Source organism: Podarcis vaucheri (assembly GCF_965113315.1).
Source record: "Podarcis vaucheri genome assembly, chromosome: 8".
Classification (NCBI taxonomy): Eukaryota; Metazoa; Chordata; class Lepidosauria; order Squamata; family Lacertidae; genus Podarcis; species Podarcis vaucheri.
The window spans coordinates 44,566,340-44,583,327 of NC_138766.1; the positions used below are offsets into that span (position 1 = coordinate 44,566,340).

Below are 16,988 nucleotides of genomic sequence, written 5' to 3' on the forward strand. Positions count from 1 at the left end.
GGTTCGGGGCCGCTCCATCCCGCCCCGTCTGGCCCGCCCCGCCGAGGGGGCTGGGTCACGCCAAGTTTCATTGAGGTGGAGATATGTAGGCGAAGCCCCGGGCTGTGGCGGCTGGACGGGAGCTTCGCGGCTGGGAAGACGCGCTTTTCTCGCCTGAGACGGAGCGCGCGCGCAAGGGAGAGCTGGCCGCTGGGCAGCTTCCGACGCTCCCGCGATGCCTCCTGCCTAGACGCTCGGGACAGTTTGGTGGCGCCTCGCTCGGAGCGCCCGAAATTCGGCTGGTCCCCGACGGGCGGCTCTTGTTATGTCTGGGAATCTCGCGCGTGAACTGTGAGGGATCCGCAGCCATGCGCGACAGAGACGGCTCCGTTTGAGCTCATCTAAGGCAGCGCTCAAGGCGATAACCCCCCTCCCCACCCCCACCCCCACCCCACGCCCGCCCCGATGAGGGCTGGAGCAAAATGGTTCTCAAGTGAACAAACTAAAGACTTTCCTCTGCAAGAGAAACGGTGCGCCTTGAGTTGGAAGCCTTAAGAAGCGGGTCTTGCTAGCTGCGCTGCGGAGTTGTTGGGCTTTTTGTTGCTTTTCGGACGCGCTGCTCCGGAGATGTCGAAGGGCTCTTGAGAAGAAGCCTGCAGGGCACGCAGAGAGAATGCTCGTTTGCTCCAGCCCCGGACAAGGGTGGCCCTCAAAGATAGGAGCTGGCGCCTGGTGACATTGCAAGTGATCCTGGTCTCCTTTGTTTCGCCAAGACTCGAAGTGGTCCCATCTCCCAGCGATGGCAACAGAAGTGGTGTGTGGATTGATCTTCAGACTACTACTTCCCATCTGTCTAGTCACTGGTATGCGGAGTTTTTCTTGCTGGGACAGAGGGGGTGATAGTGGGGGGCGGGCAATGTAAGACCGTTATTCTGGAAGTAGGTAGTCTTAAAGTCTCTTTCTTGAATGTAATGCACATCCTGGATATTTTTCTCTCTAAAACTGAGGCACCTTTTGTTCTACGGGGATGAATACTGTATCACTTACCCCATACATATTATTTAAGAATAGCCTTATTTTAATGCTGTGGCCTTTGCCTCTTCTCTTTAAACTTTTCATTTTTACTCCACCTGATCTGAAAGAGCCATTGCACCCGATGTATGTCAAATTAAATAGAAACTTACGCACTTTCAAAACTGATTTGTAGTGCAACCCTTTCCATGTCTACTCAGAAGTAAGTCCCCTTGAGTTAAGTTGGATTTACTCTCAGATTAGTGTGTAAAGAATTGTATTTAAATAGTTGGCAGGGCAGCACTGGGTGAAAAGATCTGTTCAGCTTAATACAATCCTACACAAGTCTGCTCAGGAGTAAGTCCCATTCAGTATAATGGGACATTTCCAGGTGTATAAGGCTGCAGCCTAAACCTGTACAGAATTAACCTGATTTGCTGCATACTCTCCTACAGCCTAAAGCACAGTTGCATATTAAGAAGTGAAAAAATATTTTTTTGCATTTACTGGGAAGTATTTGTGCGCTATTGATTCCCAAAGATCATAGTTCTGTTTTAAGGCCACACCTTAAAAAATGGCCTTTACATGAAAAGCATATTTTACATATGTTTGGGTTTTTCTTACCTGAAAACAAAATCTAGTTTAAACAAAAACAAGTTGGTTATGTTTCAAGTAGAGGAAAAGTTGGTTCTAGTTCTCTTGTATGACCAAGGGGAAATTATTTCTAGAGTGCCACCAGCAATTAATATTAATCTATGTCCACCTGGACACAAAACAGGAATCTGAATGAATAAATTTTCTTTTTTTGGTTGAAGTCCTTAGCACGCCTACTGCGGAGTAAGACCCATTGCACTCAGTGAGTTGAGTTTAGGATCACACTTCATATATTACAGGACAGATATACTGCATGCAAGAGAATGAATCAAATAACAGCTGGTGAATGAACTTCGACTAAAATTGAAATACCACCAGGGTTATTGTGGCCTGTTAGTACAATGCAGAAAAAGCATTAAGAATGGTGTCCAGGATTTAAGATCACGCTGAGTCTAAATATTCAGATGGAGATTAACACATGGAGCACTGATATGTTACAGATTAAGCTTAATTTGGTAGCTCATTCTTGGTTCCTTATTTACCATTTATGGGTCAAGGCATTCATGGACTTGGTAATGCCTGTGACTTAAAGTCTGTGGGAGCACATTCCATTCACTTGGCACTCTGTAATTATAAATCCAGTTTAGATACTTCATTCTGTTTTGAAGTATTGGTGTCTCAAACACATTGCCCACATAATTAGGTGGTGCCACTGATTTCCCTGTTGGCTGGGAAATCTGCATAGTGATGCATCTGTGCTGAGTAACTTCTTCTAACTTTCTGGATAACCTCCTCTACGAGTTGAGGAAGGGAATGTCCTTTGAGGCATGTAGAAGCTGCTCCCTCACACCCAGTCATCAGATGCTTCTCACCTTTCTAAAATATTTTGTTTTGACACATAGGAAGAGAGCATGAAAAATTCTGTGCCCTCACTGAATTTCACAGTAGTTCAGTGAATGGGCAAATATTCTTCAGTGGATGATACTAACACCAGCTAAATGCCGCATCTTTAATAGAAGGAAGAAACAAACATTTTATCCCTCATCCCAGTGCCCCAAAATCTTGTGGTTTCCATGAGCAGGATCACAAACTTGAGGTCAAGCTGCCTGCAAAACCGTAGCATTCCATAACCGTGTAGCTTGGTCAAGGCATGATTAGAATCATGAAAGTTTTGGGGTGGTGTTTGTTGTTGTTTTTTTGCTGCTTTTAAACATTTGCTTTTGTATCTCTGTGGTGCAGAGGGGTGGGGGCCAGAGTGTATGTGCTGTGCTGATAAGCTCTCAATCCTTTCCTTTAGAAAATAGTGCTCCCAGTGTCTTCAGTACAAGCGTAGATGAATAGATACTAGTAATGCAGGAATTTGTTTTTCTAGTTAAATAATCAACTGTATTCATTAACAGGCTAAAAACTACTGTGATATGCCTGCTGTTATTATCATCTGGACTCATTTGCAACTTTACACCAGTGTCCTGAACTGCCAATCGTCATCTTTTTCCTACAGATTGTGTGAATTGCCATCTGGAGAGCTTAGCATCTGAATATTGCATAGTTTAGAACCCTGTACAAGGTGATTATAATATTAAGGAGGGTGGTTCTGACTCTAGTTTGGCAGCATAGCTTCATGGCGCAAGCATGGAGAGTCATTTTATTTGAGCCAAACACTTCTCAGGAGTGACTTGGCGAAATGCACCCTTGAGGTGGAGCTCCCGCCACAAGAGCCATGTTTCCTGTGCCTGAAGTAGGAAGTACAACCTTGCCTTCCTCTGACCAGGGATTGCAAATCCTGATGATCTGGATCTCATTAAAACGCCTTCCTAATTATTTCTGTTCACTTGTGGAAGCCATCCCAAATATTACAGGCTTTCAGCAGCTGAAGCAGCTGGATGAGGTTGTCAAGGCTGTTGCCCAGGTTTCAGAGCTTTTATTCTCCCCAAGTACCTTCCAAATCAAGTCTCCAGGATTCCCCATAACTCATACATAAACCTTGGAGGCTGCCCAAAGCTGCTTGCTATTAGGCTTGGACTTAATTGTAATTGTTGTTTTATTCATTTGTTATCTGGGAAATGCCATTGCCTGAAGTACTCCTGAAGAAATCATTCATCTTCAAAAGGCACTTTGTCTTGCATGTGCTTCCTTTATAGTAAAATGATTTGTAACATCTACACAGACACATTCCTCCATTTGATCCCTTTTGCCTTTTCCATTTCTGTATGAGACGCACCAATTGTTTTCACGTCTGTTCTGATTTCTGAGCCAGGCAATCTCTTACATCTCAGCTCTGTCAACTCCAAAATGCATATTTCAATTTCCCCCATCTACCTTTCAGGTGTGAAATGTGAACTTTATGTAAACACACATGACCACTTTTGAAGTTAGGGTAGCTGATGTGGTTCCATAGTCTTCTGACAGTTATCTCCCAGTGAAAGAGACCACATTCACACAATGCGTTTAAAGCATTATTTCCTAGCTCTGTATTCTTTCCTAGCTCTGTTTCCTTGAAGTAGTCCATTTATCTGGACGTGAGCAACAACTGCTTCCAGGTAAGTAGCTTGCCAGGTCCATCATTTGAGCTATGTTGTGATACATTTGTGGATTTTCTTGAGGACCAATTTACTTGTTTACTAATTTATCTGATCACAATAGTAGTTAACATTAACATAACCTGCTTTTGTTAGTTGCTCTGGAGGGCATAGAAGTTGGAGATGCTTATGTCTCATTGGAATGAATGCAAGAAAGCAAGTTCAGATCAGCTTCTCTAGAGATGTACAGTGGCAAAGCTGTTCTGCATAAACTGGCTCCTTGTGAGCCTGTAAATAAGTTCTCTTAAGGACCCTTCTGATCCTAATTGCCCTTTCTTTGTGTGTGTAATTCCTTTTCACGTGATATTGCACATTTGGATTTTATCCGAATGCGATGGGGATGGGCCCCATTTCTATATAGAAATTGGTAATGAGAGGCAGCTGGCTACTCTGCGGAATAATGTATGTATCCAAGAGATTTAAACTGCAATTTTTGTTTATGCAGTGGGCCTGTAAACAATTCTCAGCTTGTGAAGGCAAACTCCAAGTTGATGGCAGTCCAATGTACAACCCAGTTAAAGCCAAACTCTTTGGATTGGCGCCAATTTAGTCCAACTGTTATAATGGAAACTGATAGGCTTTAAGACTTGCTGTACAAGAATAAAAGCAGGTAACATGTGGCATATGATTTGGAATTGGCCTGCTAAAGTGTGCGCACTGCCATCCTCCCCCACCCCTAGAAAATGAAGCTTTGTTTTACCAAGAGCCTGAAAGGAAGCTGCAGGAGGCATGGACAAACATAAACATAGAGGCTGATTTATGGACAGAAGCTTCGGCTCTGGGTCCCAGATGCTTCAAGATATGCTGTGGAGCAGATCGATGATTTATTAGTTCAAGTTTTTGTTAATGGTTTTTTTTAATTAACAGTTGCCTTATAAAGTAGCTTGTGGTTTTTTTCCTTCCGGGATAGAGGGTTTGAATTTTCTTTGGTTGTTTTAGGAGGGAGTACAGCTTAGTAAAACAGGTACTTGATTTGATGAACATTTGGTCTTTCATTAAATGTATTTAATATTAGAGTTGCTGTCAAATTTTGTGGCAATTTTGGAGGTTCCTGCTCAGTCAAAACACTTGAGAAATTTAGAAGCAAAAGGAGTGTTGCTGAAAAAAGAAAAAAGTATCATGGGATTACTGCACACCTGATCTTCCTATAGTGCTGAAGATAGCCCTCAGCTGAGCCACTGATTTCCAGGCTATGTGTTTTAAATGTTGTGGGTAAAGGCCATTTTTGGGTATGTCTTCCCAATGTGGACATACAGGAATGTTGGAGGTGGGAGGAGTGCATTGAGTGGGTGGTATGCACAGGTGTGCTCTTTTTCCAGTTCCTCTTTGGGGCTGGGTTGACCTGATGACATTGTCTGCACCTGCTCAAGCTGTTTTGTTGGTATCATTATCTGCCTCTCATTAGCACTGGATTGCCTCTACACATTTGGATCTCATTAATAAATTCCATATGCAGTGGTAGTTATTAAGTCATGGGAACTAAGTTTTACCTAAAGTTTGGAGGGACTATTAAAGTTTCTTTATCAGAGAAGTATCCAAGCAATTTTGAGGGAAGTAAAACAATTTGATAAGACCAGCAACACTTCTCATCATGGAGGTGAAGATTTCTTTTTAATCCCTTTTTTGTACATTCAGTCCATCCTTTTGGGAAAGTCTTAATTAGTATTCTTTCTGACATCCTAATCTTTTTGTTCTAATATGTAACCCACCTATCTGCATTCCACAGCAGTGATGTCTTGCTATAAGAGCTGTTTCATATGATGGGTCTGAATGTGCATCTAGGACAGTCTTCCACAACCTCAGCCCTCCAGATGTTTTTGGCCTACAGCTCCCATGATCCCTAGCTAGCAGGACCAGTGGTCAGGGATGATGGGAATTGTAGTCTCAAAACATCTGGAGGGCCGAGTTTGAGGAAGCCTGATCTAGGATATTAGCTAATTTGGTTAGGTGTCATTTTCTTTGAATGTGGACTAGACAGTGAGACTGTTCATCATTGACTAGCAATTAGCATTGAATCCTGCACTTAGTATGGGATTTAAATCAGTGTTTTAATATGCTTTACTTGACTATTGACCTGTCATGTCTATTATCCAGGACAGATTAATTTGAAGCTGCCCCCCAATGAGAGAACAATCTAAATTAAATTTTCTTGGTTTAATGCATATACTTCCCAAACAAGGAATGCGTACTAATTAGTTGCTATATAACAGCTAAAACTAATGGTAAACAGAACTTTTCTGCTGTTTTCACGAGGCCGTTTGTCCCCTCTGTAAAGGGCCATTCTTCAATAAGTTTCAGGGAAGGTGAAATTTCTGTGAATTTTGAGCTTGAGTTTCACTTTCCTTTAAGATGAGGTGGGCATGGCTTGGTTCTTCTTCCCGACACATCCGGGTTTTTTTTTACACTTAAAAAACCCCATTAATATTGCTTTTGGTTGTTGCTGTTCAGACTCTCAAGTTTTCCCACCACATTTCTTTTCCCTGTTTATCCCTACAGATCTGACACAGGCAGGAAAGGGAGAGGTAGCAGGGAAACTACTGTGAGACTTTCCCAAAAGTCTCACAGTCTCGGACTGGCAGCCAAGATGGCTTTTCTGAAAGCATAAAAACCAGGGGTGGTTAGAAACCAAATCTCAGCCATCTCAAAGGTTCTGGGTAACTTACACCCTCACATCTCCAGGTTGGGCTTGGAGGGACCCCTCTGTGAAACTCTGGAAAGCTGCTGCCCGTCAGACTTGTAAAACATACCACCAAGTAAGATATTAAAAAGAGCAGGGATGACAGTCATCCCAGGTGAGCCCTGGATCATACTATGCTTGAGGAAGCTCATTGAGCAGCTGGAGTGTGTATTCTGAAGATGGATTGCGGAGCTGTTGAATTGAGTACTGTTCAGAGAGCATTTTCTCCCTGGATGTAATGCCATATGGGAATGTGGAGTGGGTTTGTGCTGTCCTTATGACCATGGAGAGGACTCAGTGACAGAAATGGGAGATCCTGCATTTAATTGAACGTGGGAACTTCCCAGGCTTTGTGAGGCAATAAAACATATTTTGTGTAATAGTTAAGAAGGCACAATGTAGAATATGTTTTGGGTGAGAGCCAAGGAATGGGAGAAGTTGTTAATTTGATCTGTGCTTTGGGAGGAAATATGGTGGCTAATAAGGGTTGTGGGATGATCTGCAAGGGGAGGATACGTGTTCTTTAAGGACCATGGGAAGGTAATTCTATATGGAGAATAGGCTGAGAAACATTAACTCAGCTATCATTACGTAGGGTGAGTTATATTAGGAAGGGGGGAAATGGCAGGTGAGAGCAGAGAGAGGAAGGTTAAATGCCCCCAGATGTTCAGAGAAGTAGCTTTTTCATTAATACTCTAAACCTCACTCTTGGGCTTTTCTTCTAATAGCTATAAAAGGCATTACTGTATTTTGTTCCAAGCCATTTTTAAGAGAAAATAGACATGAAACTCATTTGCTATTTAAAAATGTTTACCTAGCTGAACTCCCCTTTTGATAAGAGATTGAAGGCGTGCATTATTCTTAATATCATTATTATGATTATTTACTTACCACCCTTCACCCTAAGGTCCCAGGACAGGTGATAACAATGAAAACACAACATTGCCACATTATTGACGAAATATAAACTCCAGAATGTGAGATAGCAAGTCCAAACTAGAAGTAAGTTTTGTGTTTTATATGTCCGTAATAGTATAAATGCCGTTGAAATGAGATGAAGCTATTTGTTCTCATTTGTGTTCATGGAAATGAAGCTCTGGTCACTACCTGAGTTTTCCTCCTCTGTTTACCTGCCCATTCTCTTGAATTTGAATAACCGTTCCAAATACTGTAGTGAAGCAGGAAATCTGTTTTCAGACTTATTAGAAGAGATTACTGTATGTATCATTTCTTCGATGGATAGATAACTGATTGGGCACATAATGCTGCATCTGTTGGAGTGACTTCAAAGCTTATTGCTCACACTTGTGTATTATTCACTTAGTGAAAATATTTAATTGCCACAATTATTAGAGTGGTCATGAAGGAAAGAAGGTGGCCACTTAAACCCAGCACCCAGAAAAACAGCTTGGAGCAAAAGCCCTAAATGTCTAAATAAACAACCCCAAAACCTTGAAGAAAGGAGACAGGAACACAAAAGGATTCAGAAAAGTTGGAAATAAAAGACTTCACTCAGTTCTTCCTGCCTGGTAATAGAAGGCTCACTTCAACATGGACACTAATGCGGGCCACAGCCTAGATGGCACCGCTCTCAAAAAAGGTCCTTTCTTGTTGGAGAAAGAAAATGAGATAAGAAAAGAATAAAAGAATTTGTAGCACAAGAATCCATAAAGGAGCTTGGTAAAAAAAACACCTTGGAAATAACTAATGCTTCCAATGAAACATGAGGCTTGACTCTTTAACATAAACAACTACAGCAACAAAAGAAGTATGCCATATCTATGACAAAAAGAGCAAAAATTACAAAAAGAAAATTTAGATATACACAACAAGTTTGAAGATGCAGAAAATCGAAATAGGAGAAATAATTTACGTTTTCTTTTCTTTCTTTTTTTGGGAGGGAGTGGAATAGAATGTTCCTGTGCAATTTATTGCCTCATGGCTTAAATCACTGCTTCCAGACCTGATAATCTCTGCTGATGATTTTGAATGGGCATACAAAGTACTTGGACCCAAACTGAGGCAGGGATGTTTTCCCCTCAGCCCCAGTAATATAGTTGTCTGCTTTGCCCATTGGGGGAAGGAGGAAATGTGGAACAAACTGAGGAACCTAATATCCATAACATATAAAAACAGCCCTGTTATGGTGATCTGGGTTTTGAAACAACCCCCCCCAACCCAATCTATGTGCTTGTACAATTAAACTGCAAGTAGCAGGAATTAAATATTGTTGGGGCTTCCCCTTCTATCTTATCTTCATGAGAGGATTAACACAGCTCATAGCAACAAATGACATGAGAAGACTTGGTCTATTTATTTGTATCATTTATTATTCCTCTGATCTTTGATTATAAAAAAGTTGTTTTTAAAAAGATTGTCATAATCTTTAGAAGACTCATGTTCCATTGAAGCATAGGAGCCAGCTCCTAGGGCCAAGGGGGCTTTGCCCTCCCCAATAAAATATTTGAGGGGGCTGGTAGCTCCAAAGTTGATGAGCATTGCCATTCAAATGGTGTTTGTGTGCAGAATCATGTGATCAATTAGGTGGGGTGGGGTGGGGCTTACATGGGCTCCCACAATATTTTATTCAAGTTGGCACCCCTGCATTGAAGCAGCAATAATGTTACCAATTTTTAACTGAAGTGGCTTTCATTTGTACACCTGAGTGCAGATGTTTGGTGTCATATATCAATAATTTGCATGTGTGAAACCAACCTCATAGATCAGTCATCAGTTGCTGTCTCTTACCATACTGTCCAATTACCTAACAATGGCAAGCAAATTGGTAGGTGATAAAGCTATTGTGTTTGTATTCAGGCTTAATGCCAGAAATGCTATCATGTTAAGTGGAAGCAATCTCTCCACATGTTTTGGTTAAAACTAAATGAGCAGAGATGCAGTCGGACAATTGATACTTCTGTTGCTGCTTTTTCTTCTGCTTTTCTTTTGCTTGGTATAAATGAGTGGAAAACCTGATGATTACTTAAGTAGCCAGCTTCTATGGAAAAGTGAAAGGTAGGTATGGTAGAATTTAAAACTACCATGTGCCGTTTCTTATACCCATTTGATTTACTTTTATTTATTTATTATATGTTTATACCGACCTTTATCCATAGATCTTGGTGGTTCACAACATAAAATACATGATAAAAACATGAACAAAAAACACAAACCTCCCTCCCCCTTCCACAAACACATTTTAAAAAGGGTATTGGATGTTAATCAGCCAAAGGACTGGTTGACCATTTTCGCCTGGCACTTAAAGATGAATAATGAAGGTGCCACCTGAACCTCCCTGGGGAGAGAGATCATATCACAAGCCACTGCAGAAAAAGCCCATTCTCCTGTTGCCTCCCTCTGGACCACTTGTGGGGGAGGGGACATGAAGAAGGGCCCCAGATGATGATCTCAGGGGCTTGTGTGTATATGTTACTACTTTCTGTAGCCTGGATATGCCAGAGGTAGGGACATTTTTTCAGCCCAAAGGCCCTATTTTTGCATGGGCAGCTGCATCCATCTGCCAGCTGCATCCATGTAGTGGACGAGGTCAGAAGCAAAAGTCGGCAAAGTAATCTGGTCTTTGTACAGTAGGCTACATTCCAGCAATGCAAAAGTCAGAGGTTTCTAGTCACACACCCACCCACCCACCCACACCCACACACCCTCTTCATCCTCTATCCAGACAAGAAAGAAGCATTACTACAGTTCAAGGGCACAATCCATCTGGGTGAAAGCACTTGGGGGAGGGTGCAGAGAAGCCTGGAGTGCTGGCCAGAGAAGCCTGGAGGCCACATTATTTCTCCAGGCCGCTTCTGGTGTAAAGGGAGGGGCTGCTCATAACGGTCTAACCTGGAGTATCTCTGAGGGTACCTACTCCACCTCAACTTTTGTGTGTTTAACACAAAGGCTTAAAACAATAATAATTTGCTAAAAACATGTATTCGGCCAACAAGCAGGAACACACAGTTTAGGGCAATGCTGCAACAGTAGACCAAAACCCCTATGGGACAGTTCCATGTAGTTGCTGAATAATGCAGGGGACAAGATAGATTCCTGCAGATCCCTAGATTCCATTGTTCTCCTCTGCATTTTAAAGAACAAATATTGACAAAATATCTGAAAAAGGAAACTTTGTTGTTAGATCTGCCTCTAAAAGAAAAGAACAAATAGAAGTTCTTCCCCTAGAGGGAGCCTGTGAAACTGTTATTAAATCTGAATCGGGGAGCTCTACAGCTGCAACAGATTACGATCGTGGGAATAGACTTCTGACCTTGTAGAACAATGTATTCAGAAGCTCTGGTGAGTGCTTTCTGCAAAACAAGTGCCCTACTGGAACAGCTACATGAAAAGACGGACTTGATGACTGCTGCGATCGGAAATTTCAGACAGGTAGTGGGTAACTATATAGAGCCCACCCAGGAATCAAATCAGGAGCGCGCTCTGACAGATCAGATGAGGGAAGAGGGTGTTGTTGAACCTCGGGCGCCAGAGATGGAGGGAGCTGTGGCCCAGCAGAAACATGAGTATTTGGAGTTGACAAATGAACATGGAAAAAGCCAGATTTGGAAAGATAAAGTTTGGTTTGGTTTGGAAATGGGGGGTTGGATAGACCCCCCTATGCAGAGATGTTTGGACTTTTCAAGTCTGGCAATGGGCCGTGAGATGTTTGGGGTTGTGGGGGCTCTTAATTCTGGAGGGACTTTGAAACATGTTTTTAAATACCACATGGAGTTTAGTGCGGAGCATGGAAAAGGGATTGATTTGTCGAGAAGGGTCAAAAACACTGTCAAGTTGGAGTTCCCACGAGTGAAAGGAGCAGGAGACAAAGTAAAGTACAGGTATAAATATGAAGAAGAGCCGCGGAAGGGACATGGAAGAGACTTAAGGGCCTTAGACATAAGATTACCAGGTTAATGCGCTAGATTGATGAGATAGAAAGGACTGACAAAACCCGGGACCAGGAGGAAGAGACGCTGGATGAAGATTGGAAGAAATTATTTTTTTTATTAGGATTGCCCTATAAAATTGATGAATGTTAGAAAAATGTTGGAATGAAATTATTTGGCTTTAGCAAAAATGTTAAAAGAATTATGTAAGAACATCTTATGGCTATGAGAAATTGGTATAAATAAGATCTAAGTTTTAAGTTTTAGGGTTTTTTATAGTAAGATAAGGTTAAAATAGATTAAGGTAATGTAATGACAGAATATTATGAAAAATGGAAGGATTTGCTGTGACTATTAATGATTAGGATACAAAAAAAGTGTGAGGAGGTCAAAGAAAGAAGGTAATGACAGATAAGGATTTGAGAATATTGGATTTGTTTTTAAATTTTTGTGGCTTATTTTTGCTTTTTGCTTTTTGATTGTGTTGTGTTAAGTGCTTTGTTTTTATTTTTTGATTTTGATTTTTATCAATCTGTATTGTTTGATTGTGGATTGTTTCTCTTTTGTTTTTTCCCCTTTCTTTTTCTTCTCTGTTTTTTCTGTAATTCTAAAACTCTTAATAAATATCATTTTTTAAAAAATACAATTGTAAAACAGTATTTCTAGCCCCATCCTGCTTAGCTGAGGTGGAGGTGGAGGAAGGAAAGTGTGAAAAGAAAAGGAGCAGGCTGTGTTGTATGTGAAAGAGGTGCTAGCAAAGGAGTAGGATGGATTACACCTCTTGTGGCTTTTAGCCCTTGAGTGTTTGGTTTTTAGGGCCATGATGTATTGATGATATGCGGAAGCCAATTATGAAGGTCTGTGAGCTTTTGCTGTTTTACACTGCTCTTCTGTCAGCCTTCTGCCTTTGTGCAATGTTGCCAATTGATTTTCTAGATGCATGTAAGTGCATCTGCTGACATGCTCACTTTTGACATCCTCTTTTATGCCTTCCGTATCCTTCTCTTTGACATTTACAACTAGAATTTCTTACACCTCCCACACTGATATGTAGTTCAATGTACCTTTTGTCCTGATGAGAGCAGATGAATAATTCATGACTTAAACCCATCCTGCCTGCTTTCTCGGAGACCACATGTGAGATGTAGTCTGGTCTATGGATTAAAGTGCATAAGCAATCCGTCTCCAGAGAGCAATACACTTTTAACCATAGCAGGCGACTTACAATACTGTTTGTAAACTGCTTATATAGCACATAAGGCACTTTGAAGGCCTCTTCTGTCTATTTTATAAATATGAATAAAAGTTTGCTTTTGTATAATAGATAGAACAATGTGTGTTTGTTTAAAAGTTGAAGCCCTTTCAGACAGTTGCATGATTTTGAAGCTGCTGTTAGAGAAACAAGATAGGCGGCATGCAGACTACCAAATAAGTCTATCACTGACGAAAGCTTTTGAATAATCTGAAGGTAGTTTCTCCCGTCCTCTTCTTCCCAATTTCTTTCAAATATTTTGTTTGAAGTTCCTGAGAAAATGAAATGGCAAAGTTTTGGGGCTTCTTCTTTTTGTTGTTGTTAATGGCAGTCCTGTTGTGCTTTGCTATTTGATAACATTAATAATTAGTAGCTGATATGTGAGGGTGCAATCCACATTGAAGCCCGTTTTTGTCTGCAAGGCATCACTGTACTAATATTTTTCACAAATGTAGTTGCTGCTCCATGGGACCACCCTGTAAGGAATACAGTGCTATATTGCCTTTGTTCATAATGCGATTCCCTGCTAAATACTGCTGTGGAGGATACGGTGACATTTTTCTTTATCTCACAATGTGGGAAGTAGGTGGCACTTGAAAGGTCACTTTTTAGAAATCACATATATGAATGCATAGACAGTTAGTGCTAGTTAATAGAGACAGTGAACTCTGCATCATCCTGCATAGGGAGAGGTTGGATCCGCAGATATGGCTGTGTGTATGTGAATGGGCGTTTGACCAAACTGCGGGAGGCAGTGGAAGACAGGAGTGCCTGGCGTGCTCTGGTCCATGGGGTCACAAAGAGTCGGACACGGCTAAACAAGAGTCGGAAACGACCAGGGGAGGGAGTGAGGGAACCCAGAAGGCGAGGTGGAGGTGGGGGGGGAGAAGGACAAGGAACGCGCCAAAACATATGGATGGGCAGCTCCTCCCCCTGCCATGCAATTACTTTGCTGAGGGGGTGGGGTGTTTGTGGAGATTCATACTATCCTACCTCTGAAGTTAAAAATGAAGTGGGGGAGGAAGGTGGGTAAAAGGCTACTGAATTAGTACTGAAGGACCCATCATCATTATTACTACTACTACTACTACTACCACTACTACCAGCATGTGTGTGGTTCACATGGAAACTGACAGAGAAAGATTGGGGCATGCAGTGTGAGCCTAGTATAAAAGCAAGGAACAATACTGCAAAAAAGTGTTCGTGTGGGTTGGTCCAAATTGTTAGGGTTAGGCAAAGAGGAGGAAATCTTTTTCAGTCCTCACACTTTATAACTCAGTCCAACAAAGGAGATTTATGTGAAGAAATGGTGTTACACAAACCTGCAGGAATTGCAGGTCTGATTTGGATATGCATTCAAATGAGTCAGTGCTGCACAAACTATTGGAGAACAATGCAGTATCCCAGATTGAAATAAAAATCAGGTATAGGGTCTCTGCTGTTGTTTTTTTAAAAAAAACAAAAACAACAACTACAAATCATTTATTCAAGTTACAATATAATGTATCCTCTCCATAGATACCTCTGTGATGATGGTGGCATTAAAATACCCTGTTCTTCTTCAATAAAAGAGAAAAAGGGAGACCAGATCGTGTCAAAGGTATCTTTTTTGGCGATGCCTTTGATTAGTCCCCAGTGGTATGTAAGGCGTTCTGATAGAGCAACACTCCAGATGTTATTAACCCAAGCCTCTATTGGTATTTTAGAAGTTTCCTTCCATCATTAGGCAATAACTAATCTAGCTGCTGTGAACAGGAAGGAAATTAATCCTTTAGATTTAAGGGTAGAATTTGGGGTCTGATCTAATAATAAGGCAAGTGCCAAATTGGGAGGGATAGATTGTTTAGTGATTTTGGAGGTCAGATTAAAAACATTTCCCCAAAAGGCATGGACCTAACTAAACTACCAGTCCTTAGTTTGGGAGTTTAGAAGGTGCTGGATTTATTTATTTATTATTTATAAATGCATTTATGCATTAGAATAATTTATATTCTGCCTTTCTACATATCCACCTTAATCACTATTCTGATAACTTTTTTAAAAAAACCTAATAAAAAAGTATTATTAATATTTAAACAATTAAGAAAATTGGAAACTAAAGAAAATAAATCATCTTGAAGGTAATTAAAACACCCAAAGTTACCTTAAGAACAGCAATAAAAATCTCACTTGAACAAAATTATGTGGATCAGGCAGATCATCACTGGGAAGCAACCACATCACAACATCCTTCTTTGGATCAGCAAGACATTCTTCCTACGTTCTGCCCATCCCACATGATTCCTTTGGAGAATTGTTACAAAGACAGTATGGGTTCCACTCTTTAAAAAGTAACTGCCTCACTGTGCCAGGAAACTACGAATTGAGCTTTGCTTGAGTCAGCAAAGTTGCAGTTAGTCCTCATTGTTGGAGGGAAACAACTTAATCACCTACTACTCACTGTTCATAGCATGATCCAATTTTTAATCATATTGCATGTGTCATAAAATGGCCTAGCTGGCAAAGTAAAGAAACTGAAATAGCTCAATATTTAGCAGGACAGTAGGAGCTGTTAAAGTTCTTGCCACTGGTTGTGGTCCTCATAGGAAGAGATTCTCTAGCTGGCTTCCCTTTTCATTTTTTCTGTTCAGCACTCATACAGGATGCTGCCCACTTTCTCCATCTCACTGATTGTTTGGCATGACTATGATGCTAACCCATGTTAATCGCATATCAGTGCAACAATTACATTGGGTTGAATTAAACATTGTGCTAAGTGGAGTAAGTGCAAGCACAAGATCTGATTGAGCAATGAGACTTACCTTCCTTCCTCCCTTCCTTCCTTCACTCATTCAATTTATAAATCCTGCAGACCAGAAGTGCTGCTGATACTTTTGTTGTGGACAACAATCCAAATGATGGAAGTTATTATGTACCATTTTGTGTTTGTTAAGATTGTGCTGATTTTAGCATATACACTTTGACAAAGCTATGCGGAGTATTTGGAGGTGATTCTCTGACTGTATACAGTTGTTTTATCTTTGTTTAAAATAAAAAAAATAAATTAAAAACCCGTAACACACAGCATAACAATACACCATAAATATAAAATAATAAAATAATCATATTCCCCCACATTTAACAAGCCATGCGTTATTTAACAGCCAAAAGCCTGGATAAAGAGGAATGTTTTCACCTAGTGCCTAAAGATATGTAATGATGCTTTCAGGCGAGCCTCTCTCTCTATTTACTACTTGATCAGAAGACACAGTGCCCAGTTTCACAATGGCATAAAATGACAGTCTCAGCAAACTTTTTGGGGTGGGAAGCATAGCATGATAGCACAGGAGAGCCTTTCAGGGAGGCTTCAGCTGACTGTGACAGGCAGCACAAAATAAACAGGTTTTGAAGGTTTAATTTATGTGACCTTTGTGTGGGTTGACTGACCAAGTCATGTCCTTTGTTTAAGTAGTAAGTAAATGCTTATGGGTGGGAGTTAACATAATGTAACTGTTTTGTAACCTTGCTTGTGTCACTGCATTTATCACATTAACTGTCACTGCAACTGCATTTTGGATGGATGGCTGATCTGTTTGCTTAGCATCTAGGAAGAAACAAATGCATGTAGTAAATCTGTCCTGGATATATAATGATTGCATTGGATTGGGGCTTATCAAAAAGTTGAATGCATATTTGTGTGTTTTTTTAAAAAACCAAGATATAATTGGATGATAATACTATCATGGCTTATTAAGATGGTTACAAAAATGAAATAAAAAGCCTCTATTGGTCACTGAAATTATTAGTGTATAAAGCACCTCTGAGAGATAAAATCAGGGGAAAGGGCCCCTTTCAGCAATTGTTTTCACTTATGGTACTGCAGGGTTCGCTAGGGAAAATACATGAGTGCTATGACATTGTAGAAACTGGCTGGTTTATTCTGATAGGAGTTTTCAGAGACCAATCTCTAAATAATGTTACCAGTTTGGAAGTTCAGGGGCAGTTCATTCAACTTTCATGAAATTAGATTT

The 16,988-nt window shown here is 40.8% G+C and overlaps 1 protein-coding gene across 5 annotated transcripts in view; it reads left to right on the forward strand.

Moving 5' to 3' along the window:
- Nucleotides 1-445: 445 nt before the first annotated feature.
- Nucleotides 446-16,988, forward strand: part of PIEZO2 (piezo type mechanosensitive ion channel component 2) — a 211,056-nt gene continuing 194,513 nt past the window's right edge. For all 5 annotated transcript variants that reach the window (XM_082234898.1, XM_082234901.1, XM_082234902.1 and 2 more), the window contains exon 1: nucleotides 446-842. In XM_082234898.1, the coding sequence (XP_082091024.1) occupies nucleotides 779-842 (64 nt within the window). In that variant the 5' untranslated portion in view covers nucleotides 446-778. The remainder of the gene's footprint in view (nucleotides 843-16,988) is intronic.